Here is a 27,729-nt window from a genome sequence, read left to right as displayed (position 1 = left end):
CCCAGTAAAAAAGAAAACCCATTTGAAAGTGTTGTTTTCTCTGTGTTCTCTAAAAATTATTTCTTTGTGTATTTTTTTTTTTTTGCAAATGTTTCTGAAACCTTGAAACAAGAGCATTTGCTTTGTTGTATGACACTGTTTTTATTATTTATGAATAGACGGCAGTCCCATTCCATTTCTCACAGACAGTGATCACACACTATCTGTAAATCAGGCATGAGTGACTGTATAGTATAGCTAATGAATTGTGTTTTGAACGTCTTCTGCATGTTTGTGATAGCTACAGGAGTACTCTGAACCGCTCCTGATAACATAGCTGCAGCTTTGCTTCAGGGGAGGATTTTAATTTCTTTTTTAGAGAGGAGACGGGTGGGGGGGGGGGCGAGTCTGCTGACAGTTCTGCTGTTGCCGCGAAATGCTTTTAAGGAACATCAACACTGAGAAGTTTGCTTTCAGGAGCCCCAGTAACTCTTCATACGTGTTTGAATCCAGCTGAACCACCCCCACGTCTCCCTCCTGGTTAGGTTTGTCTGACCCGATACGTGCTGGCTCGGGTACAGCAGCTTCAAAGGTGGCCTGGCATTTAATTGGATAATACCATCTAGCATGGCAAATGGTTGATATAGACCTATTGGAAGAACTGTGAGTTGGAAAGGTGAATATATAGTTGAAGGAGTGGTGTCCACAAACATCCTACATTTACTGTAGCAAAGGAAAAAGGTTTTGTTGTTTCCCTCTGGTAGGTTATGACGGAAACCTACTTTAAAATGCAAATGTCTGCCTCAGCACCATATCTCTCCAGATGCTTTCATTCACTAACAGTCTTCCTCTAAAGGTTTTCATTGTTTAGCCGTCTGCATTGTTTGCCTGTCTTATCCATCTGATCTTTTCCCATCCAACAAACAGTGCCGAGGAGTGTTCTCAACTGTGAGAAGTGAATTTTGGGGCTGTGAATTCTGTATTGTAACTCAGGGGTGCCCTGCAATAACCCTTTCAGCTGACCTTTGACCCCAGTAAGTCTGGATGAGGAAAGATGCCTCTGAAATGAGGAGAGTGAAGGAATGGGTAAAACAAGGTCTCATTAGATCTCTGAGGCAATGGGGAGAGGCCAGTGGGTGACGGTTAATTAGAGACCTCTGCAGCAGCAAAGGGCATTGAACTCAGAGTGTCTGGACCTTCCAGTATCCAGCAACCCACACAGACAGACAGACGCTTTCAATTAAAGACTGACTTGTGGGGACACTAGTGAAGATAGTTTTGATGGAATGTTTTTACAGGTTAATTATGGAGATGATGTGCAGGAAGACAGGCACTGGAAGAGAGGAGCTTCTGTTTATTTCTCCCGCTCTTCTTTATAAAAACCACAGCACAGATGGGCATTTCGGCACAGCACCTGCTCCCCCAGGCCACTGAGAACCACCACGGGATTCCACACAAGACGTTCCCTGGAATTTGACAATCAAAACATCTCGCTTCATGGTGTCTTTGTAACTGCTATTTTTGTCTGAATCCTGAGTGGCCATTTTTCAGGAGATAGGAAAGGAAAATGGTCAGATTGGATATATAATGTATTTGTGGGTTGTTAAATAATTTTTTCTCTTGTAATACTCTTGCTTAGAATATGATGCTATTTCTCGAAACTGTATTTTTTGGGGGACAGAAGAGAAATGAAAATTGACTATGAACAAGACTGACCTTACTTTATGTGAAGCATTTATTTATTGATGTTATGTCTTGGTGGCATGATATTTAAGTCCTGTTGCACCACTGAGGCTACATTGGTTTGCAGGAAACCCTGGGATGTGTGACTGTCATAGTAGTCCAGAAAAAGCTGGTGGAGGCATGCCTCCAAATATGGTGTGGTAGAGTCAGAGTGCAATGTTAGGGTTCTCTACGGTATCCCAGCTCTGAAGCTGTTCAGTGCCACTGCCATCGTCATGTATAGCATTTAATGTACCCTGTGTTTTTCTCTGATGTCATGACAGCATTGGTCTAATTAATGTAAATTTGCTAAGCTGCAATTGTTCTTTATGAGAACAAAATGCATTGTAGATAATCTGGCATAAAAAAAAAATGAAAATAAATTAGGGCTTCACACTGGTGTAGTAAGTGGTGCTGTGGGCTCATAGCGAGATGGCACGATGTTCAAATTATATCCAAGACCCCTCTGTGTGGAGTTTGTATGCTTTTCCCATATTCTGTGTGGGTCTCCCAGACCCTTTCCGTACAGTCTAGTGGACAAATATTATGATGGCAGAGAAGTGGTCAGTATTGTGATGTTCTGTCTATTTTTCTGTCTGATTTATTCTCTCTCCTATCTACTGAGATCCTCCTCTCTTTCATTTTTGCTTTTGCAATGAGCAGTTTATCATAGTAATTGCCATTTGAGATGCTTATTACATGTCAATATTTAGTGACTAATGAAAACAATGGGCATTTTAAAACAATGAATACAATTATACTTAATGTCTAAACAAGTAAGTTTCCTTCCTATGGGGGTTTCATGATGCAATTTTTACAGTTTTCTTTTTCTTTCAGACATAAACATTTAAAATTAGTTGCACATGTAACACTTATTTAATAAATCAGATCAAGAAATGCCTACATTCATGCTTTTCATTCTGTCCAGATCTTTGAATTCTGATGTGTTCAGAAGTAATGATGTCAGGATTTCTTTCACAACATTGATAAATTAAACAAAATGTTTTAAGTTCTGATTAATTGGCACGCAGAAAATCCTCTATAATTGCAAGTTTCATCCTCCTATTCTCATGTGTGGCAAGACCACTGACTGAGGAGCAACAGCATCAGCAGCACAGGGAGGAATTAAATGAATAAGTGTCATACCTCTGAAGTTGTACACTGCTCATTTTATGCACACCTATACTTTTTCATCAGTAGTATGTTGTAAATTGTGCAAATAGTTCCCTCTCTCAACATTTAATTACTTCTTGACATGGCTGTGGAGGAATGTGGTATAGTGCAAACTCGGCTGCTTGCCTTTATCATTTGTCCCAGAAGAGGGTGAGCGCTTTCTGCTGGATCTGCATTTGCATTGCCTGTACATTCACTGCCTTGAACTTCCTTTAAAGTCAGCTTAGCCGGGAATAATTTAATCTGGCCACCAATTAGTCTAGTGACAGGCCATTAGTCTTTTTTTTTTGTTAACTTACTATTTACCTTAGGGACAACATTGAGAAGGTCATCCACTCTATTTTGTCAGCATAGGTCGGCCAGATTAGAGTCCTAGAGGCTTGACCGAGGGCTGGAATAGGTCCAGGCCAAATGCCAGAGATTTTGCAACATCTGCCTCTCACACCTGCCTGTGGCCGAAGGCGGGACACAGTTTTATAAGCACTAGCAGTAATAAGATGTTTACAGCGTTCCTTGGACATCTATAGTGAGTCATTGTATTGACTGCGGTGTATTTACAGTAAGACACTTCTATGTGTAACTCAGTTTTCTTTGCCATGAAAGAGTATCATTTGTAACTGGTAGTTGTGCACATGATTACATCTATGAATAAATGAATGATATGAATCTGTCACTTTGCCACTGAATTGTTGCTCCAAGGAAGATCTCTAAGCAGCTATTCTTTCCCAGATATCAATTGTCTTTTTATGAATAAAATGGGGAAAAACCTTCAGGGGTTTGGCATAGGTGTACAGGATCTTTTATCACCACAGTTGCAGAACAAGTCCTTTGCACCGTTCTCCGTGATATTTCTGTTAAATCTGAGGTGGTGGTGAAAGCTGTGCTGCTAGGCTGCAGTGTGTCCCGTGGATCTAAAAGCTTATCAGTAATTTTTTTAAACGCACGGGTAGTCACTGTGCTGCTACAGTGCGTACTGTAGCTCCTTAATTCTTCCTTGGTCTGCGCACATTCCTGCAATTTTTCATCCCGCTGCGACACAAAGCCCACTGGGAGCTTCTGAAGTTTTAATTTGCTCGTCAAGGTCCAGTGCTTTCCAAAAATGTGCAGTCACTTCCATTTTCAGATGGATCTGCGCTCTGGCTGAGTCTGGGGCTTTGTTTGTTTTTCTGACACTGCCTTTACACTTAACAGTCTGTTTCCTTTTTGACTTTGGCAGCCGGCAGTGATGTAGATGTAGTTTGAGCCTTGTTTTTGGCAGCACCGGGGGATTTTCAGCAGGGCAGTCTTTGATAACCCTCAGCCATTTATCAGCCAGGAAAGCTTTGAGGGAATCATTATTTTCCCCACATTAAAGAAAATTTCAACAGAGAACTCGATACCTATCAGTCCCATTAAAGGAGAGGGGAAACTTTCTTCTATCTGATCTCCAAAAGAAAATGATTGCTCTCCGCAGTTTCGGAGAGTAGATGCCTCTCCCTGATTGGGAAAACCCATTTTCTTTCCTAACTTTTTTCCTTGTTTGGGAGCTCTGCAGGATAGCAGCTCTTCCCTCGTTGTTTACCCACAAAAGTAACCTCTTTTTTCTGTTTATTGCTGATCACCGCATGTGCAGGGTCTCAGACAAAAGGAACATCACTAACGGTCATAGAAAATGCCTTGGAAGAGATAGAATCAACTTATCCATGTCTAGGTGTTTTATGGGTAACTGTGCAACATTTGGATTTGATGCCTGGAGGGACAGAATAGGCAAACACTGGGAGATGTGCTCAATCCAGTTTGGACCAGAGAATTTATTTTATTGGTCAGGGAGAACACACAATGAGGCAGACTGTTTGAGAAATAAAAGAAAAAAATTTGTACGTTCTGCCACACGGTGTCCTGGCGAAAAATGATAGACTGAACGAACAAATGAAAACAAAACAAACTAAGCCAAACAAATGCTTTTCAGCTGTATAAACATTGTGGTTTCTGTCACTCTATCTCTCTCCTTCTCTCTCCCTAACTCTCATTCTTACATGCTGTGCTCTGTCCCCCAGTGTTTCTGAGAAAAAAGACACATTTAAAAACTTTGGTTAATTAGTAGATGCAGTCCAGGGTCATGTGTGCTTGAATAAAAATTGTACATAAGCAAGGTGCAGGATTGTGACTCATGCAAGTATCAGGCCACAACTATGCTGAGTAATATGTCACAACAGAAAGCTATAAATGGACCTTAAGGTACAACAATGTGTCATTTGGTTGTCATTTTCTTCCTGTTTGTGCAGTGGAACACAGAACAAAAGATATTTACAGGAATACAGTCAGTTACAGGAAGTAAAAACATGATAGAGGATGTAAAACACAGATTTGTTTGTCTTGTTGGGTTGAATCGCACAAAATATTTGAGAATTAGTTAGAATCTCATATATACACGATTAAGTAACAAAGTTTACTTTTTTCCAGAATATTCTATGTCTCTCACGACTCCCAAGACCTGAAAATCTTCAGTTACATAGCACGAGATGGGCAGAGCAATGTGTTCCGCTGTAATGTCTTCAAATCAAAGAAGAAGGTAAGCCGCTGATTGCAGCTTTCAAAAGTGACTTTAATGGAAGCTTTCATTACAGCTGATGTCGAAGGACACAATCCACTCCTCTTGATTTGATAATTAGCCTTCACTTTGAATGGCAAGTACAGAAGTGCTATTGTGTTTTTCCCTCACCTAAACAACTTCATCCTTCCTTTAAGCTTAAAGTAAAAGCTTAAGAAAAAACTCTGTTTTAAAAGTAATATTTGACATTAGGATCAAAGCCAATTATTTGAGACAAATGGTTATGTTGTGATAATAATAATGTTAGTCTTTATCTCCACCATCATCATTTTAATTGATCCATCTGAGAATTTTGTAATGTGAGAAAGAGGAAGGTGGCATGCATTTCTGATGTGTCTTGCCCACTTTTTGCAGGAGGGAGGAATTTCTTTAGACAGTTATGAAGGAAGGCTTGTGAGAGGTGCCCTAGCATGGGGTCTGCAATAGCCATTGTGAGTCTGAACTATGTTTTAACATTTAATTTGACAGGTAACATCTCCTACGGCACAACATCTTTGTCACTGTTATTAGCTTTTCAACCAGGTCCAGAAGGAAGATTTCCCTTAATCGCCACACCACCAGCACCACTATCAGCAGCAACCTGGTTTCCCAGGCCTCTCTCAGTGCTATCCAATCCCATCCCTGCTTAGGTTCAGCCTTCAGCTGGGAGAAAGTCACAGGGTGCTGTTTCTGGTGACCATTGACATATTATAGTTTCCTTTGGTTGAGCTGCATTTGTGAAAACGCCTGCCTGCTGTGCCCTGTGGTTACAATGCAGTTTTTATGTTGGGTCACAGTTCACCAGGCTGTGCCCAGCTCCATAATCCCAACATTTACACAAGCACACCGCCCCGGATGCCACCCACACACCCTCCTGTAACAACAGATACTGAAGGCTGAAATACACTTTGGAAGCTCAGGCATGGACGCCGGTTACTCATGAATGCTAACAATGCTAAGAATGCTGTGGGATGTGGAAATTATCTCTTCGCTCGGTTGGCATTTTATCTGACCATTCCAACTCGCAGTAAGGCGGCGAGGGAGGCCAAAGAAACGCGGTGAATGTGGCCCCTCTGCCCATGGAGTCCCCCTTTACGACTTTGGTCTTCCCTGCCCAGCTAGTGGTATGGAATACAAGCCGATAATGAGGATTAGCTGGACTTCTTTAGAGAGTACACTCCCAGGAAAGACAGATTTAGGGAATAGCCTTAATTGCTGCGTCTTTATCACGGGCATTAAATGAGAGAGCTGTCTCAGGGAATCTATTACAATTTAATGTTGCCGAGGAAGTGTTCCTGAATTTTAATGAGGCCTGAGTGACACACAAGCCCAGCTGGGGTGAGAGTGCGGTGGAAGGTTTGGGCGCTGCCAAATTTAGAATATACAGTGAACTGAGACCTCCCCACTGCTTTACATCAGGAAGCAATTGGCAGCGACGGAGGGTGCTCTCGTTAGTAATCTATCAGTCACGGTTTGGGCTAATACAGCATCCGCTGCTCTGGAGGCAGAGCACAGCTCATTTTCACCCTTTTCAACCCTCTCTGATCAAAATTTGGAAATGAAGTTTACTGAATGGAAATCATTTTTTTTTTTATTAAGGTCTCGCATGCAACTTGCACAAATCCCTCCAAATATCTCATTGCTCTGTGCCACTGGATTATTATGAGCATGCCTGCATTTTTGTCAAATCCAAAATTGTAAGTGGAAAGACCATTTGTGAATTGGTGCACCTGACTTCTCTTTACAAGACGGCTATCAATCTTTGAATTAAATGGCACATAACAGCTTCTGGAAGTTATATAGAAACATGCTTCAGGAAAAAGGACTGAGAACTACTCATTCTATGTACTTCAAATTTTTGGAAGTTTTTTTTTTCTTGGAAAAAGTCTACAATGTCACAGTATTTGTGAGAAAGTCTGCCTGTGTTATAGACTCACTTGGCACTTTATGAGGTACGCCTGCTTATTAATGTAAATAGCCTGCTCCTCCAAACAGCAAATCATGTATGCACTACATTCTCCAGAGTTTACAGAGAATGGGGAGATAAACAAAGAACATCCAGTTCTATGGCTGTAAACACCTTGATGATGAGAGAAGTCAGAGGTGAATGGCCTGACTCGTTCAAGCCAACAGAAAGGCCACAAATGCTGACAGAACAGCTGTTTACAGAAGTGGAGTGCAGAAGGGCATCTCTGAATGCAAAACACACCGAACCTTGAAGCAAATGGGCTACAGTATCATAAGACCCCACCCTGGGTTCTACTCCTGTCTGTTAAAAACAGGAAGATGAGGCATCAGTGGGACACATGCTCACCAAAACTGGACAATTAAAGATTGGAAAGTGATTTCTGCTGCAACATGCAGATGGTAGGGTCAGAAATTGACATAAACTGGATCCATGGAATCCATTCTGCCTTATGTCAATAGTGCAAGCTAGTGGTGGTGGTGTAATGATGTGGGAAATGTTTTATTGATCCACATTAGGCCCCTTAATATCAATTGAGCATCATTTGAATGCCACTGCATACCTAAGCATTGTTGCTGACCATGTGCATCCCTTTATGGCCACAGTCTACCCTTTTTCAAATGGTTTCAGATACTTCCTGAAAATAAAATAAAATTCTTAAATCGCCATTTCGCATGCCATCAAGCTGGTTTCACAAACATGTCAGTGACAGTTTTCGGAACCTTGTCTATTCCATGCCGCAAAGAATTCAGACTGTTCCCGAAGAAAAAGCCGGTCTTACCTGGTACGAGTTTGGTGTACCTAACAAAGTGGCCTGTGAATTTATTTCAGTTTACAACTAGCAAAATGTAATGTATGCGTTATTAAATCTGGGCAAAAAGGAGCACTACTTTGTAACTTTTGTGTTAATTCCATTTTCAGTGTAACTTACCCAGCAGTATTCTCTGTGTCGAAGCAAAAAATGCAACTACATGACTCCAGGGCTTTTGTGGCCACATACTGTGACTCTAATTCCCAGCTTTAAAATTGAATGTTGGCCCTGAGTCCCCCCGCATGTGTAACTGTGAAGCAGAGCCTGTCTGGAAGCTCCTTAGAGGGTTACATTAATCGCCAAGCTGAAAACCATTCCGCCAAGCCTCTGGCTGTTCCACTGGTCGTTCTGCTTACTGTATGTGCAGTGGCCGCTGAATACTCAGTGTTACTTCTATCTGGAGACAAAGCCATATTATAATTTTTTTAATGATAAAGAGAGTGAGGATACATACTAGGCACCTAATCAGTTCTGCTTGTAAGCACAGAGGACTAAAAGACATACACATGTAATTACAAAACATTGCATACGACTTTCCGTTCCACTGTTGTTCACACTTGAGTGAGTGAGTGACGGATTTCTATACTGTAGATGGATCTGTGGGGCTTGGAAACATCCGTTTTGTTTTTTTTGTTTTTTTTTTTAACTAGAACTCTGCAATGGTAATTTCGCTCCCCAGATCCATGCTCTCCTTCAGCTCATTTAGCACATCAGCATCAGTGTTCATTACAGCTGAGTGTCTCAGCACCGCTCATGCTAATTACAGATTGACTGCACTAATTTTCCTCTCATACGTTGTGCATAATGACGTATTGATAACCCTCCATCTTTACATATACGTCTTTCTTTTTTATTGTCAGAATTTATGGAATAAGAGTACTTTTATTTCATTTCTTCCCTTTCAACCGCTGAAGTGTATTCCATTAGAAGAGGCTCTGTGTCTGTTTTCACGGACAAGAAAATCAATGTAGTTTTCCTTCACCAAATCATTGACTCTCAAAATGACATATATCGTTGGTGATGCAAAGGGAAGAATATCAGCATGGAGTAGTGCTTTTGTCCTCACAGATTAATAGCACAATAACCTTGGTATATCTTGCAGTCTTGTCTCAGACTGGCATTCAGGGTCAGAGAACATTATTACCTGCATCAAACTGATGAATTTGATTTCTAATGGTTATTAATTAACAGCTGGGGTGCATTCAGTTTGCTACACAAGTGGCTTAGTTCCATGGACATTCAGACCCCTCATGAAACCTTCACTTTGTAGATTGTAGGTCATTCAGACAAATGTGAAAAAAATAAATCAAATAAAAAATAAAAAACAGCAGACAGTAATTCAAGAGTGAGGTGTATGTCCTTTGGATATTCCAGTAATGTATTTCCAGTGACGTTGAGTAAAGGGAATTCGCACAGTCAGTGCAGTCACAGCAGTAACCACAGCCCCAAGGTCAACAGCATCAAAGGGAAAGTGGGGAAAAAAGGGAGAGCTCTGGAAGGCAGATGCTACTGAGGTCCATCTGTCAGAACATATGGTTATATATACAGCCTGGCTCCATCTTAGAAACAAAGACCACATTTGGCTCCCTACAACCAACTTCCCTGGAGCACACACAGATATATAAAATTGATGGTGAGCACCTGGCTGATGCGGGCTTTTTTTATGGCCCGTCTTGCCTGTGCCAGGATGACCTGACCCCTACACCCCTACCCCCCTCCCCCCCGTTATAGAGCCAGGCCATGCGGATTGTGCGGACGGTGGGCCAGGCGTTCGAGGTGTGCCACAAGCTGAGCCTGCAGCACACGCAGCAGAATGCTGACGGACAGGAGGACGGTGTCAGCGAGAAGGCCAGCGAGGAATCTGTGGTGCCAGGTACTGTCTCACAGCCACCGCTCTGCCCCACCTCCCCAACACCCAGCTTTCACACCAGCAGCTCCTGTACATGCATGTCTGATTCAGAGTCTGATGAAAAAGCACCTGTTTAGTCACAAGAAAACCATGTGGAGGCAGAGCCCAGGTCCCCACAGCCCAGCATCACAGCTTCCTCATTTGGTCTAATTCCAAGGCGGGCCACCACAGCATTCCCTTTGAAATGCAAATGAGCCTGAACACCCATGTGCTGCAGCACTGCAGCGTAGAAATCCTGTGTCACCTCTGCGAATGCACTGCTGCTCGTCGAAGGGATGAAGCTTGCTTCTGTTGGTTCCTGGGTTTAAAAGGGGCATAGCAAAAGCATATAGTTGATACAGTATTTAAGTAAGCAGTGGCTTCGGGGAAGTTTACCTTGAAAAAGTGTCCATGTGGTTATCTCCCTCTGTGGAGTGCAGTGACATTGAGTAATTTTCCAAAAGTGTATCCTTGAGGTGCTAATTGGACAGTTTTAATTATGCCTTAATCTCTTATTACCCCCTGCTTCAGTCTCTTTGTCTTTCCGATTCATGCTCTGCTAAGCCCTTGTTTGCTTGCACGATGGGCCCCTGGTGGTGAATGCTTTGTGTGAAAATGCCTCCTCTCTCTCAGCCCGGCAGCTGACTGGCGCAGAGAAGACCGTCGCCGAGGAGACGGACATTGACGCAGAGGAAGTGCCCCTGCCGGACAGCACGGTGGACGAGTTCAACCGCGGGGTCACTGACCTGGACGCGGCCAAGAAAGAGGACGACATCGGCAGTGACAAGAAGGTGCGGTACTGTAAATCGATTTACTCATTCAATTTGAGGTTAATAGAACTGACAAGCAATTCAGCACAAGAGACTCTGCCAATCATGCTGCTCTAATAGCAACTGTAGAAGGGGAAATGGCTCTGTGAATTGTTTCTACGAATGTATTACGGCAATGAGGGTAATTAAAGCAGCAGAAACCAGTAGAGTTTAGGGAATTAGCTAATGTTTAAATTGTTCGGGAGTAAGTCACCCATGAAGGGCCACTGCTTAGCAACTCAGTTCAGATAAGAGTGGGTAATGATCTACTTCAGATAGAGCACACTAATGAAAAGTTGTTAACCTCTTACTAAATACACTACATGGCCAAAAGTATGTGGACACCTGACATCCAAAATCTCGTCCAAAATTATGGGCATTAATATGGAGTTAGTCCACCCTTAGCTGCTATAACAACCTTCACTCTTCTGGGAAGGCTTTATTCTAAATGTTGGAGCATTGCTGCTGGGATTTGCTTCCATTCAGCCAGAAATGCATCGGTGTGGTCGGGCACTGTTTGAGCGATTAGGCCTGGCTCGCAGTTGACTTTCCAAATGATCTCAAAGCTGTTTGACTGGGTTGAGGTCAGGGATCTGTGTAGACCAGTCAAGTTTTCAATGAAACCATTTCTATATGGACCTCGCTGTGTACCCAGGGGCATTGTCATGCTGAAACAGGAAAAGGTGTTCCCCAAACTGTTGGGGAAGCACAGAATCATCTAGAATGTGATCGTATACTGTAGCATTAAGATTTCCGTTCACTAGAACTAAAGGGCCTAGCCCAAACTGTGAAAAACAGCCCCAGACCAAGGGATGTCCAGATACTTTTCGTCATATATTGTAGTCCATACTGTACATGCATGCATATGTGTGCATGTATGTGGTTTATAGAGGTATAAATTGGTAAAATGTCATTTGTAATTAATTCAAGTTGAAATACATGACCAATGTAGGCTTTATCTTCAAGCTGAACCTTAGACAGCTGTGGTCCAGTAATTTAAACACCATTAGGGAAATTCTCAAGGTAATTAGCCCTGAAATAACACAGTTTAGGGTGACCTGATGTGGTTTGAGAATTTAAAAAATGTACTGAATGCAATCATTGGGATGGCATTATGGCATTACGGCTCAGGAGATAGAGCAGTTGTCTGGCAACCGGAGAATTGTCATTTCAATCCCCAGCCCTCTGGGTGTGCCAAAGTGTCCTTGCTCCCAATTAGCTGGTTGGTGCCTTGCGTGGCCGCCTTTCGACGTTCGTGTGTGTGTGTGTGTGTGTGTGTGTGTATCTGTGTATGTGTGCATAAATGGGTGAATGAGAGGCATTCATTGTAAAGCGCTTAGTGCTGTAGTTGCTGGAAAATGCGCTATACAAATGCAGTCGATTTACCATTAGTTGAACATCACTATTCTCCAACATGTGTTTTACATGCTGTTCAACCAATGTAGGGAGACAGCAAGTTAATGAGCAGTACTTCCTGCATTGATTCTAAAGGTGTTGTATCAGCCAATGTCACATTCATGAGATTTGTGCAAGAGTGAAGGCCCCATCAGTGGGTTTTAAGGTTATGCGCATTGGGTCTTGGGTCTTGCATGACGTCAATTACCCTGCTACCTTCAGACATCCATGCTCAATTGCCAAGTACTATAGCTGCACTGCTCATCTAGCTCACCCTGTACTGTCTGTATGATGGTGATTGGTTGGCATAAAGACAGCCTGAGAGTCTGAAGGCTGGATGGTTCTCAGGCTGTGCTTCTGGGTGTTTCTCCCACCTACGCCTGTGTATTTCCAACGCCTTTCAGGCTGTGTTGTTTCAGCTGAGTTCTTTGGGTTTTATTCACTGTTGTGACAGATGACTGTCCAACACCAGATGCATGTAGAAAGGTCATTATGTGATCTTTGTGTTTGGCCAAGGCATAGCAGGATGTATCTGGTGCAGATGCAGGTTCATATATGGCTGTTAAAGTGATGTGAATACACAGTTGTATATTGTCTCTACGGATCCGAGTGCAGAGCTGTAGAAAGCTCGGGCTGTGTGGTATTTTGCCGTTTGGCACCAAGCTCTGGTAGCTGCTCCAAATTCTTGGAGCTTTGTGTCTGTCCAGTTCATTACAATACAGTTCAGCGTGCAGGTGCCAGAGGCAAATCAAAGCCCTTTCACTGTGCTGTAATTGGAAAGAGTCTGCAACGTGGCCCGTCTCAATATGTCACCTTTTGTAAATAGAAAGTAGTCATTTTCTTCCCCAGAGCAATGGCAGGCCAACTATTTTTTTATATTAGCAATGCTACACTAGACCCAAGTCGAAGACTGTCCTTGGGGTCTGTCATTTTTATTTTGTTGTGGCAGGGGTTGGGTTGCTTATGTTATTTTAATTCAGACTCACCAGATCTGGTTTGGTAAAGATGTTTTCAAAGACTTGTGCTGCGGAGTGGTAGTTAGAGGTGTTACTTGTAATACAAGAGGGAAATGATTGCACATAAGAGGCTCTATGCTATCATCTGCATCAGCTTCAAAACCTTCACCAATGATCACCCCTCATGTCTTTAAGAAACGAACGCTGCTGGTGCCATAGGCCATTAGATTACCACATTAGTTTCTACCCTGCATACGTTAAAATCCAGGGATTAGACTCCATGGCTGCTGGCATCATGATAACAAGGTGATATTGTGAAATTTCTAATGGAGTGTATTTGGTTGTGGAGGGCAGTGTGTGGTTTGTCGTATATGCGTTTCATATTTTCCATAAAGTTTGTGTCTATTTACAGCATTGAAGTGTTCACTCTCGGGGCAGAAAGTTTTCCCATCCCGTAGTATTCAGATGAATCCTGATAATAACAATATACAAATTGAAAGGAGCAGCAGGATGTAGGTGAATGGTGTGTTTTCTGTGAAAACATGTTTATTTTTAAAAAATCCCACCTCACAGAGGTCAAGCGTTACGCTCAGCAGAAGTGAGTGGAGTGCGGGTGAGTTGAGTATATTTTTATGATTTACTGTGTTCTCTTTCCTTCAGGGAAATTCTCTTTAGTTTGTTGGTTTGTTATCATCCCCTGTAGGAAGGCAATACCACTTCATCAATATCTCATTTAAGAGTTCTGTCTGTGTTGGTGGACTCCCTGTGTGAACTACAGTATTAAAAGCATAATAACGTAATATTACTACTTGCTTGTCGTGGTCGACGCGTGCTTCTGTGACCTGCATACAAATGTTATTTTGAATCTCAGTATTGTGCAGAGTGGGCTCACTGTGCCGACGGCAGGGAATGTCATTATGATTGTGCCATTATTTTAAAATACAGTGAAAGTAATTGTGGTCATGGTCAGTGGAAACCAATAATGTAAATGTGAATGCTATAGTAAAGTTCATAAGCTCCATACTGTGTCCTGTAAATCACTGTAGCTAATTTTACTTTTGGTTTTGAAGCACTGCTGAGAAAGTCCTTTACTGCCTGATGCTTGTGAAAGTGCACCAAGTTAGCAAAAATAAGCTGTGAAACAAAACAACTTACTATTATTTATTATTATTTTTGCATTTGTCTGTTCTTAATGTCTTGCTATTTGATACATTGGTTAGCCATGCACAGCTATGTATCATTAAGACCATGTGAAAAATTGGGCCTTTGGTCATTTTAATCCATTTGTCTGTGCACAGAAGACATGATTGGAACCAACAAGCCATGAAATCAAGAGAAACCTCACTGAAGTGGGAATAATCCTTTTCAGATATGCTGGGCAACAATCATCATGCTCAGTCTGATAGATTACTCAGCAGTGGGTTTGGACACCATTGTCACATTGCTCAGCAGGCTCGAGGCCCTGGAGCTCACATTTCTTTAGTCAGGCCATCGTTTAGTAATGCCTTGTGATGTAAGGTGCAGGCTATGCGGGCATCCTTGATTAAGCTCCTCAGAGTCAGGCTGTGAGTGGGCAGAATTCCAGTGGTGTATGCGTTTTGGAGGTAGATGAAATGGTATGTTAATGCGTGTATACAGGTTCAGAGCACAAGATCCGGCTCTCTGCAGTAAACCAGGCTTGTTGTTAAAGGATCTGAAGCAGTCTTGTCACAGGAGATCCTGAGCTTCATTCAATTTTTGGCTCTTCAGTAAGTGTGGATTCATGTCCCATTAAGTAATTTTAGTTTAGCTAGGACATTTTGGGTAATCTCACACTTTTTTAAGAACAAGCATTTACAACTGCAAACACTTGAATATGCTTTTTTAATGTGTTGAAAGAATTAACCATCCTTGGCACCTACCAAACTCTTATTAAAGTTAAGGCCTTGCAGGTCATTTTGTGTGAAGTGGGCCTGTTAAAACAAATTGCAAATAGACGATGCTCCCCTGACTTCTGTTCTGCTGCCTGTAGTTACTTGCAGAAGTAAATTGTTTTTTATCATTATTCCTTGACAATGTTTCCGACATTTTGGTCTATGGATGGCTGTAGAACATAAAGCCTATCTGGCCATTTGAACCAGGGTTGTGTTCTTACCCACTAAATTATAGATGGAATGTGAGGACCTTTGAAGCCATACATTTTTTGCTGTTCTCCAAGTGGGTTTGGAGTGTGCTGCATTTCAGACTTCAAGCTTCTGAAGAAGTGATGAGCAATTTTCAGCCTATGCTTCTGAGGGCATCGGTCTCATGCTGTAGTTAACCAAGCACAAATGCCTGGAGCTCTGTTGCTGCTATCAGTAGTTTTGGCTTTCCATTTTGAAATTCACCTCTTTACAGAGATCCTTCGGTTATTCCCAGTTTTTGTTAACTCAGCGTTGTAGTTCTTGCGAGCACATTTCTTTGTGGCTGAAAGAGTAATTGGGGAAAGAGTTTCCAGCCAAAACTTCAAATCAAACACACTGCAGGATTTTTTTTATTAGTCAAGTGGGGCTAAAATGGCAGAATACTATATAGCAAAAAATTTATGAAACTTGGAAATTAGAAAAAACTTTTATTACTGCAAACAAGTTTTAGATCCACTTTTTAATGTCACAGAGCCATAAAACACTAACAGTACACAGAGGATAATGGAAGCTTTCTATTTATCAAAAATTGAGATACAGGGTTTGTTATGATACTTCAGCATATATCTGCAAAATTGATCATGTCACTGACACCTCCTGGCATTGCAGCGGTGGAAACATTCAATAACAGGACGAATATTGCTTTATTTATGGGGATTTGATTTTCGCTGATGTTCTGTTTATTGGTCTGTGTTTATGATTCTCTACCTTAGTTGCTTGTGCGATATCATTCTTTCTTTCTTTGGATCCACTCATTGAAATTTGTTAGGTGTAAAAAGTTTGCCTTGGTGCATGCTTACCTTCCATAATTTTACAAGACTGTAGGTTAAATGTGGGTTAAACTGCTATGGATGTTTACTTCTGCTGGTGTCTACATGTAGTTAAACAACTAAAAAGGCATGGATGGTATCACCTGATTAGAAAGTCAGAACAGTTGTCACGTTTTATCAGAAGGCAGAAATACCATAAGAGCTTGACGTTCAATTCACATCCCAGACACACTCACAGTAAGTACCCTCTTTAACAGTTATAATTGGTTATGAGGCTTTATAAACACCATAATGTGGCGAGCTGCCAATCACTGACTTTTATGAACCCATTCTAGTGCCGAATATATGCACTACCAAATTGGTAAAGATATTTTTCAGATTTGTCTTTGATGTTTTTTGTGCATTTCCCTAATCAAATTTTACTCTCCCTCATTATAATCAAACATTTTTATTGTTACCTTTTAAGATTGTTACTTTTTATGACAAAATAAGAATTTTGTCATATTCCATATTTTTGTCAGGGGGTTGGCAAGATGATCTTTGCAAGAATTACTTTTAATTTCTGGGAAGTTTTTGGCCATCTTGGATTGACCGGGCGTTATGTGAGAAACTGTAAGGTTGTAGACTGGAGGGACCGTGCTGATAAATAAAGCGTGTCTGGTTGGAAGCCTAAGCTTGAACTGGTTGGAGGCCACTGGTCAGGGTCCCCAGCATGGCATGCTGGAATCTCTGAGCGCAGCCTGATCTTATCACCCTTAGGCGCCGTGTAAAACTTGACATACAAGCTTAATGGCCTTTATATATCAATTTTATGCTTCTGCTCGTGTTGATATTGTTGCTAGAGCACAGGCTACAGGGATCATCTTAAAGTACAATGGCATTATTACTTCAGTTAGGTTACACATACTCAGTCCCAAACAACTTGAAATACCCTTTCCCAATTAGCATTTTATTCACATTAATAACATTATTTAATATCATGCCATGCTTTGTCGTGTTTGAGTTTGGGGCTGAACAAGTCTAGATCCAGCCTATTTGTTTATTAAGTGGGAAGATTTTTTTCCTGCATAAGGAACCACATTAAAATTATTCAGGCCTGTTAAATGAAATGTTCAGATTTTTATTACCAGTTAGGAAGTGAGCTTTTTTGAATGCAGTTTTTACATTGGGCTAAAAACACCTGAAATCTCAATTGTTGCTATTAAAGATTTGGCTGAGGTCCTCAAACCTGTTATAAAATTTTTTGCAGAAGGCTTACAGTCGTGACAGGATAAGAAATAAAGTACAGGAACAGATGCTACTCAATTAGTCTGGCTTTGTTGCTCGCCAGTTGGATAACCTTTCCCATTTCAGATGTTTTCTCTCTCCCGAACCTGTTTAAGAACTTTGAAGAATGGAGTTTTTGATTTTGAGGCACAGGTTGCCATTTTGAGAATGCAACCAGAAGCTGTCAGTTTGAGTATGACACTATTTCAGATGTCTCACGTGTCGGTGTTGTGGTAACACCAACCCTAAGGTTAAAAGTTGTGTGAAAATCTCTAATTTATGTTATATTTTTGCTGCATGTTTTTTTCTGTTCATTGTTGCTGTCTGGTTATTTTAGAAGCTTTGTGTTTTCTTTATGAGGTGTTAAATTAAAATATATCAATTTGCCATATTACCCTCTGTAATATTCCTCAGAACCTGTTTGTCGTCTTCTGCTCAGGTCATTTTGCAGTGTATTGTTTTAATGTAAGGAGAAGCTGAGTATATATATAGTACTTAGGGGACTGTAAAAGGAAGTCATCAGAGGGCTGACACCATGGGCGAGAGCCTTCCCAGGATCTTCAGATCTGATGGACTGGACCTTCAGGGCCTCTGTGTTCCAAGGCTGTGGCCACTGGTTCTGTCCCCTTGTGGCAGAGGGCTACAATACTGCTTACTGACTAATGGCTGTGCTTTTATCAGTGTGGGCAACAGCCAGGGTCACATGGTTTTGTAGAGCACATGCCCCAGTTTTAAATGTTTCAGTGGTCAACCTCTACATCGCTGCACTTTTCCAAATGTCAGATCATACAAGTGCACAGCTGTGATGTCACTGTGAGAGACAGGGAAGAACAGCAGTGTCCGTGTGGTCTGCAGATTAACAGGCGTCTGAAGGAGCCATGTTCTCGTAATCCTTCCGGAAGTTTTGGGCCAACACATACTCTAAATGACATTTCGGATGAACAAAACAGATTCAGATATGTAAACGTTACCCAGGACTTCTCACACATGGGATGGAAATTCTGAAATATTTTCGAGCAAAATTTTCAAGAGGGGTTTCTCTGCATATTTTCAGCCCTCTCAATGTTTGCACAGACCTAATGTACAAAAGCATCAAGGCCGTCATTACGATTGACATTCCGTATGCTGCTCCAGCATATACCAGCCTATTTTCTTATTAGAGTGTTGATCACTTTTTCTTTGATGTTTATCATTACATTCGTCTCCCTGCACAGTGGCCGTTAGGAGCTCCATACAGCCTGTGGGTATCCCGGCACAAGGGACCCGGAGAGGAGAAATGTAATTCCTGCACTGATGTTTGTGAAAGCCGTCAAGCAGCACAATGAAAAGAACTGTGACTGATAGATCTGGAGATGTGCACTCCAAATCTCATTGATGACATGGCTCTTTTGGTTATGAGCAACTCTAGAATATTCAGTTGTTAAAAAAAAAGAAAAGGTAAGGAATGTTAAAGAAAAACCTCTGTTGTTTGACTTCTGTTTTGTATGATGGTTTCTCTCTAGAGAAATGCACACCAGAATTCACAATGTGGATTTTCATACTACAGGTCAATGTTGAAGCAAACTGCATATTTGATATTGTTGATCTCAAGAGAACGCTGCCTTGATCTTCTCTGACAGTTGAGGTTCTCCTTGTTTTCTGAATTCTGAAACTGGTGAGGTGAGGTGCAGTTTCAGGTAATATGAGTATGTTCTCCATAGTGGACTATGACTGGGGCTTGTAGGTTTAACCCACTCTAGGGGGGTTGAAATGGCTGCTCAAATCAAACTGCGTCTGTGACTGCTCAAAATATATATACCACCTTAATGGATCCCAGAATGTCAAAGCTAGCTCTCTATGTTCTGCACTGCACACCGTCTCAGTTTGATATTAATGTCATTGCCCATGAATCATTTAAAGACTAAAAATGTCCATGTCTATTAATTTTGCCTTTTGATTTTTATCTCCTGCTCTGTTTTCCACTATTTTGAGATAAGGCTTTTCCTTCTTATAAACCAGTCCAGAAACTGTGTACAAAAAATAGTCAAAACAAATTCTAATGGAATAAATATGGTATTAACTTTACAAATTTTCAAACTGGATTTAGTTTCCAAAGGTCAAAATAAATTCCTCTCTCTGTCACTGTCTCTCTCTCTCTCTGTCTGTCTCTCTCACTCTCTTTTTTGCTCTCTCTCTCTCTCTCTCCCCCCCCCCCCTCCTCACAGTGAGTACAAGGCCAAATTGTGGGCAATGAAACCAAAAAGGTGTTTATGAAGGAGAGGCAAAGTTCCTGCATAGTGTGGCAGAATGGCCGTTGTCCTGCCCAGCTGGCCCAGAGACTAAAGATCCTGTCACACCTCACTATATTACACCTCATTGACCAATAGCTGTGACAGACAAGGCTATCCATCGCCTCTGCCTACTGCTGTAACCCAACGTTCCTCACTACCCTCTGCAAAATGAAGGCTTCCCCTTGGACCACAACACTCCAAATTACAGGAAATTACTGGAAGAACTGTCCATTAGTTCAGACATGCAATTTTTGATGCGTAAACTGCAACAACTGCATTCGGGAGCACCGTTGCCTCACATTAATATCACTTACTTCAGGGCGTACTGTAACACACTTTTGAACTCCTGTGTTCCAGTCCCTGTGTCATCCAGAGCTTTTTTCTGGATAAGGTGATAATGCTAAACAAATAAAAGTAATGTGGATGCGGTGGTCATGTGAGAACAACACTGTTCCAGGAGGCTAATGGCTGAAGTCATGTGACTCGCACAGTCTCGGCTCGGGGTGTCAAAAGCGGGCCTGCGTGTTTGTTATGATGTGAGCAGCCTCATGTCGTGCAGGCCGTCCTTCTGCGTGTCATTCTGTCAGTGTCACGTCTGACTCAGTCTCTCGGACGTCAGAGTTTGATTGACACGGAGCCCGAGCGCTCTGGCGGATGATTGGAGCGTCAGGCCCGCTGTCACTGCACGGCCGTATTAAAGGTGTCGCTTATCTCTCCCAGCTCCTCACGAGATGCTTGGCACTGAGGGCAAGCTTCACTGCGTGCACCAGCGCCAGCACTTTGTCACATGTCTCCTGGAGAGCGAATTTGTGACGAATACATCAATATGGTCCCAGATTTGATTCGAGATTTGCCTTCACAAATTGACACGAGAGTAATAACATGTCTACAAAACATATCAGTCATAGATAATCTCAGCTGTTGAGAGCCGGCGCTAACTATGTGTTTTGGTTTTCGTGATTGGGTGGCTGGCAGCCTGTTATCTCAGCCGCCAGTAGGTGAAGGGGAGGTTATAGTCTGTGATATTCCCCTTGCATCTGTCCGTTTGTCTAGTAACAGCATTACTGAAAATGCATTATGGACTATTGTGGGTGACAACTGTTGGTATTATTGGCTTTAGTACAGTCCAGAAAGGATTTGACTTTTTGTTTGTGAGATATTTACAAAGAGGGGTTTTCATTTCATGCAAGAAAGGAAGGCACCTTTTGCTGAAACAGATGACTCTTTTAGAGACATTTGCTTTGGCATTTGTTAAGAGTGGAGAGGCATGCGCTCAATGCATTGCTTGTAGAATATAGTTATTGCATTTTTGACATATTTAGCTTTGAAACCAGAATTTGTGAAAGCCTTATTTTGGTCCTGTTCTCTCTACATTTTTCATTATTTCTGTATCTTCCTCATTTTATTTTTTACATTGACAGCCTGTTCCTAATTCTCTCAGATTTTTCTCACTTCTTGGTCCATATACACACATAGATTCTTTCCCTTTCACATTGCCACCTACATTTAACTTAATGTTTTTGTCAGCACAACACAAATTTGTTGTGCTAAAAGTTTTTGGCTACTGATGCATGTAATTCTTAAAATGTCAACTAGAGTAATGCTCCGCTATTTCTTCTGCCCACTCTAAAATCGTGGAGCATTACTGTAAATTTGTAGGCAACTGCACAAACATGGCTTATCGAAATCCTCAAGTTATCAGGGAGGAGTTAAATGTCCAGGAAACTGGATTCAATTTGTGGTTATATTCCCCAGAAGTGACAATTGATTGTGCTTAGTATTTCTTTCAAGTTTTTAACTTGGTTATAACCATTATATTGTAATAAATACTATTGAATTAGCATCAAATAAGCAGATACGAACAGGGCATGTATCCTCCTCTCATTAACTTCATATCGGTGAGACACCTCGTATATAAACCATTCCTCGTTACTGGGTTAGAGCAGGCTGTCCAGTGCAGTAACATTAGAATACCTGACAACACGAAAGAGCAACGTAAGCTAGACGTTCCCATTGTAATGTTAAACATGAAGATCGTTCAATGTGTAATAGCATTGTAACACTGACATTAGACTTGACAGCAGTCTCAATCTCTGGACATTACACCCACATAAAGAAAGGCTTTAATTCCACAAATCTATACGTGTAAGCTGTTATTATTGCTAGCTAATGGTAGGCCTTCTTACCAATCCATCCCGTGTCTGCTCTGCAACCACCGGAAGTGTCACTTGCTGCAAAGTTTTGGGAGGGAGTTGAAGGAAGTCACTGCACCATGCACTAGCGCTAGCTTTTTAGCAAAGCCACTTTGTTTTTGTGTGCAGTTTCGAAAGTCCTCCTCGCAAAAATTGGCACTACACATATTAATTGTTGGGTTTATTGCAATATTGCAGTGTCTGTGAGCCTCCAGAAATTAACCAATTTCTTGTGGGTCTCTGCTTTTTTTGGAAAAGAAAAAAAGCGTATTGGTTATTCTGCATCAATCAAGGCACAATGCTTAGGAATTTCCAGCTTGCCTGCACAAAGGTAGCTATAGCATCATTTACATATTACAAGTAGAAAGGGTTTCACCGGTTGTAGCGTTTTAGTTACGTACTGTACATTGTACCCAGTTAACCCTGACCACTGACCACTTTTTTTGCTAGAATCATAATCATCAAAAATATTTCTGGGTCATTTGTGAATGCAAAAACTACACATCAGCAAAGAATTCACAAATTTCAGTTTCCATTCTATTTCCTATAATGAGAGGAAAGTGTATTAAGATCTGGCTGAAACAGCCAAATGGGGAAAAACACAGGAATCATTTATTCATTATCTCCGCCAGGTGAGAACCTGGAGGGGATTATGCGTTTGGTCGCGTGTGTGTGTGTGTATCTGTCCGCAGCTAATCTCGCATACTACTGGGCCGATCAGCCTAATATTTGTTGTGCATGCTGACAGCAGGCCAATGACCTGAATTCTCGAATATTTTGCAAATCGGTCAACGACAAGTGTTTTATTTGAATTAATTTCCATCATTGTCCATTTCGAATACATTGAGTGCTAACTCCTCACTCCTCCTAACTGGCTGGTAGGGGCCGCAAGTGATCAACAACTGCTTCCGTTTGGAATGAAAGACCAGTGATGTAAAATGCCAACAAAATAATCCGCCAACTAACGGGGTACATTAATGTTTGAATCTGTGGCAATTCTTTTGTTGCCATTTTCACATTGAAATTGATATTTTATATCGCTGGTCTTTTGGAATTGTTCCTGTCCAGATTTGAAATGAAAGTGCCAGACTATAACGTCAACATTAGCTCTGTCTAACACATCGTGGCTGATGTGAATGAAATTAGCTAACATGTCATCACCTTTAGCGTTACTTCACTGAATTGGCGTTTTTGGGATTTTCAGTGGCACATGGTAAAAGCTTGTAATATTGTATTTGTCTGGTTGCATTGATTGTGTAGCCTCTATTGTTGCATCAGCAAAGCTAACACGCCTGGCGGAGATCTGCACTCTACTGAGTGCACTCTTCTAGTTCATTTTTGCATTCTTTATCAAACACGTTTGCCAGATAAACACAATTGCTTTCAAAAGGTAAACATAGTCAATCGCCCTTATCCATTCTGATTAGCATCATGCTTGCAGTAGTTTCTTAATTATAATTAGCATCAGGTGCCAAATTAGAGAATTAGGATACAGCCAGCATGGATTCAGTGTGGAAGTATCAGCTATATGGGCTTCTCATCAGTTTACTGGTCACGAAACTTTGGAAGTCAGGATGGAGTCTTACGGAGCAGGTGGTGTTTACAAGGTAGTGCTCTGCAGAATTGCTCTAGGAAACATCTGCTGCTTAGCACACACAGGCGCCATGAACCTGAATTCTGGATGCAAACCTGGCCTGTTTTGTTTGGTTCACAGATTGTTTCAGAAATATGATTAGCTCCTCTGTGGCTGCAGAATGCCATCTATTGTAAGTAGAGCCTGGTGTGGACGACAAACAGATTAAAGTAGCCTTGGCAAACGTAATTAAACCCCCGCACCCACCTTTGTTTGAAATCTGCTCATGTATGTGTGAGAGGGAAAACGCAGGGTTTTTCTTGATAATTAAGAGGAGATTATGGAATGCCCCGCTTGTCTGAGCCACTCAAAAAAAAGTCAGGATGTTCTTTAATTGTGTGGCCTCTCAAAGCAGTGGAGTGAAGAGAAATGCAGCTGTCTGGAGTATTGCACTCATGTCTGTTTTTTGAGTTGATGCATTGGACTTGTGAACTGCGTACACAGGGTGTCTGGCGGAACGGTGAGAAATTGGCATGTGAGGGAGATGGGAAGTAATAGGTCTCTTTTTTCATTCTCTACCTATCCATCTCTTCCTCCTTGTTCATAACTCGGTAACTGACTCCAAGTGCACGTTGCCTTGCCTTGGCTCAGAGGGCCACAATCCCATATCACATTTAACCCGGAATGAATAGAGTTCACGCCGTGAAATTGTGCCCGTTGCTTCGTGACACAGACTGCACACCCAGCACCTCCGAGGTCAATATCTGACCGGCAGCATTACCATATTTTCATCTCAGCCAGGAGAAATAAATAACCCAGCTGCGTGGTGGAATATTGCCAATTTATCATCGCCGTGCTTGCGACGGACCACAGTGCCTCCCAAGCAGCGCTGCCCAGTGTGTACAGGGCTCGGCTACTTCAGGGACCAGAGGCACGGCTAATTAATGGCCCCGGGTCAGTGGCAGTGGGGTCAGTCGCTGAGGGGCACTGGCCCCATGCTACCACAGTCAATCCTCATTCTGTAGGCTCTGTGGTGAAGCGGTCCATTGACCAGGCTGGGTCATGCTGCAGTCCTTTAAACACTTGTGCTTGAAGTGGTGCCATTCATCTCTCAGAAGCAAGGACTACTCTAAATACCCAGCAGGCAATGCTCCGAATTGTGTGAGCTGAGCAGAGCTTTCTGCGAATAAATTTTATTGGTGGTTTAATTTATGTGCCCATTGTAAATCTGTCTTATATATTATATAATATTTATTATGACGGATTCATTATGTATTAAAATTGTGATTCACTATTGATTCATACAGTGCACTAAATATTGTTTTTTTATTATTTGGTTAGCATATGCCTATATTACATTTTAATATATCATCCATAGATATGGTTGGAGTTTTGCCAAAGCACTTCAGGTTTAAGCATCATCCCCTACAGGCCTGTTTACACACTGCCATCAGAGGGAGCTGATTTCTGCTCCTGTCAATCACCCCGCTGGTCACCATGGTAACCACGGGGCCCGCCCCCACTGCCTCCCCAGGTCTCAGAGGACGTCTCCATCCTGCTGGCCACCCCTAAGATGCTCCTGCCTTCGTCCGGCCAGCTGGCAGCTGGAACCCCCCTGTCGGTGCACCACCAGATTCAGCTCCTCCAGCAGCAGGTCCAGCAGCAGCAGCAGCAGACGCAGGTGGCAGTAGCCCAGGTGAGGACCATGAGCGCGCCACGCTTCCCCCACAGCTTCGCTAATGCTAATGACAGGAGACACGTTTTCCTCGGTTGCTCTTCAGATTGTGGTTTCCTTCGTAGCTCTATATGTGTGTTACTTATGCAATTATGAGGTGCCCCATTATGGCGCACCCAGCTTTATGTGCTTTATTGTTAAATGTGATTGTGTGTGTTATCTGTGCTGTGCTTTGTGCCAAGATAACAGCACCATATGAAATAAAATAGGAACCAGAAGCTTCCAGGCCTTTAGTGCGCTCTAAAATACTATCAATATTTTGAAGGGGTTATCCTGGCCCTTTACTCTGTTCAGTCTGTCGTCCTAGATCCATTCTGATCTGCCAACAGGCCCAGGGGGCGCCATTGAGCTCTAACAGTAGTGCTGCAGGGTTTTCCTGGTCCGCATTTGATTCCAACCTGCTATTTCACACTGGGCTCTCTGCGATTATCAGATTCTTCCCTGTTTCTCACAATTCTCCCACCACTCTGAGCAGATAACCCAAAAGTGTCACAGTGTTTTATTGTAAAATGCCACATTACCCCCTGGAAATAGTGTGCAGTGCAGGAAGGAATGTACGCCTTTATCCGTCATATTTATACCCATTGAATTTGTCTTTTGTTTTTCATGGTGGTCATGTTCAAGCAGTTAACACTTGCATTAGTTTTAACTGAGAGAATATCAATTTAAATACAATCAGAGATGTTTTCATCTAGTAAGTGTTCTCATAGCTTTCTGAGTTGGAATTTTGGATACTTTCCCATAATTTTAAATGTAAAACAGGGTCCAGCTTTCTTTAGCTCTCTCACCCCTCCACACTCTTTATTTCCAAATAGCCTTATCCAGGGCAAATAGGCACCTAACATCTAACCAGTTGTCAGTTTAACAGATGGATACTGACTAAAGTAATTCAAGTTAAGTACCTGGCCCTAATGGTATAACAGCGATGGTACTCCTGGGATTCAAAACCTCTAGTGCAGTTGCAGAGCGCTCAACATCTACGCAACAGTGCTCCCACTCTCTCAGCTCAGTGACATTAGGGATGTGTACTCATTCCTCACCCTGCTCTGCCCCATATGCCAGTCTACTGGAGTTCCACTAAATCAACATATATAAAGGTACCTCGTGCCAATTTAGTAACTTGTCTAAAATGACAGACAATCTTTGAGGATAGCTTTGAAGTTTATTATCAAAACCACCTGTGCTGTTGGTCATTACTAATTTGTGTCACAGTTGTCTTGAGGGGGAGGGGGGGAGCTTTGTTTGTGGATGAAATGTGTTTGTAGTTGAAAGGGTATTCACCACGTGGTCTAGAAATAGGGGCCATGCAAAAACCAGTTAGACTGGTTGAATCTAAACCAGTCTCAGGGCAAGCTGACATTTTATCCATCATTTACAGTAGAAAAAATTCAACCCTCGGTCAACGCTAATACTTTTAACATCATTTTTGCAACTTTTCGTTTCGGTATGCCACTTATTTTGCTTTGGCAAACCGATGAATTATGAAACCATGTAGTTTAAACGACACTTAACATGAGCTATGAATTAATTAAAAGAGAATCATTTTTTTTAAATGTGAAGGTAATTACTTAAAGCTGGCCAACAAAGCAGGGAACACTAACTGAAATAAGGGGTATGTGCCCTATTTGCTGGCAGGAGATTGAAAAAGTCCAGTCCTGACCCTGCAGGCTGTTGTTCATTGGATTGCCCAGAAGAGGTTCTTTCCATTGCCTCCCTCACATTGGCAATTCAGTGATGTCAGGAAGGGTCAAGCCCATTACACCTGCTCTCAGCACACCATGGTCAGGACTCTCAGGCAGTCAGTACTCCAAGCTCAGCACACCAGAAACGTCAGCGTTGCCGGGACGTTTGAAATTACACAGCCAATTTGTTTATTTATATATATATTTCGGGCAACTCATTAATCAGCTCAAGAGAGTGTGAATGCTTATGTCTGATGAGTTTCTAGCTGGAGAATTGAACTGCAAACCTTGTTGCTTTACTGGAAGCGATCTGTCTTTATCATTTAGTTAAAACATTTACATGGTGCCTAATGGAAATTTTAAAAGAAGTGTCTGGGGAAAGTTAAGCTTTTAAAGTGTTGTACAGGGTTAGATGAAAAACAATTTTACATGAATATTCATGTGTAAATGCTGGAATACTATGAACGCACACAAATCTAAGCAGTGTAGTTTTTGACATTAATTGACCGATCTCTCACCCCACCTATGCATGATTACTCTCACTACTCAAGCTTTCTGAAAAATGGCTGGAGTCATTCAGTTTATCCAGCTATGGCAAGAAACAATTGATCCGTTTTGAGGATTGGGTTATGTATCAACTAGAAGTCAAAAGCCAGGCATTCAGTATGCTTTAGAAGCATGTATAAGCAGTGAAGAAATTGCAGAGAATGGAAAAAGGAATATAAAAACTGAAGCTAAATGCTATCACTCACATCACAAAAAGAACCCAATCATTTTTCAGTTCACACTGAAGAGGAAAACATTACACATC

At 41.9% G+C, this 27,729-nt stretch overlaps 1 protein-coding gene across 2 annotated transcripts in view; it reads left to right on the top strand.

The window, feature by feature from the left end:
* The window catches only part of nos1apa (nitric oxide synthase 1 (neuronal) adaptor protein a), a 93,913-nt gene that overhangs the window by 45,811 nt on the left and 20,373 nt on the right, over nucleotides 1–27,729 (top strand). For both annotated transcript variants that reach the window (XM_035414918.1, XM_035414919.1), the window contains exons 5-8: nucleotides 5,317–5,425; nucleotides 9,952–10,093; nucleotides 10,742–10,899; nucleotides 25,036–25,197. In XM_035414918.1, the coding sequence (XP_035270809.1) occupies nucleotides 5,317–5,425; nucleotides 9,952–10,093; nucleotides 10,742–10,899; nucleotides 25,036–25,197 (571 nt within the window). The remainder of the gene's footprint in view (nucleotides 1–5,316; nucleotides 5,426–9,951; nucleotides 10,094–10,741; nucleotides 10,900–25,035; nucleotides 25,198–27,729) is intronic.

The sequence above is a fragment of the Anguilla anguilla genome, chromosome 4 (genome assembly GCF_013347855.1).
Source record: "Anguilla anguilla isolate fAngAng1 chromosome 4, fAngAng1.pri, whole genome shotgun sequence".
Classification (NCBI taxonomy): domain Eukaryota; kingdom Metazoa; phylum Chordata; class Actinopteri; order Anguilliformes; family Anguillidae; genus Anguilla; species Anguilla anguilla.
The sequence above is the reverse complement of the archived record's forward strand: the minus strand, read 5'-3'. Positions and strand labels throughout refer to the sequence as shown.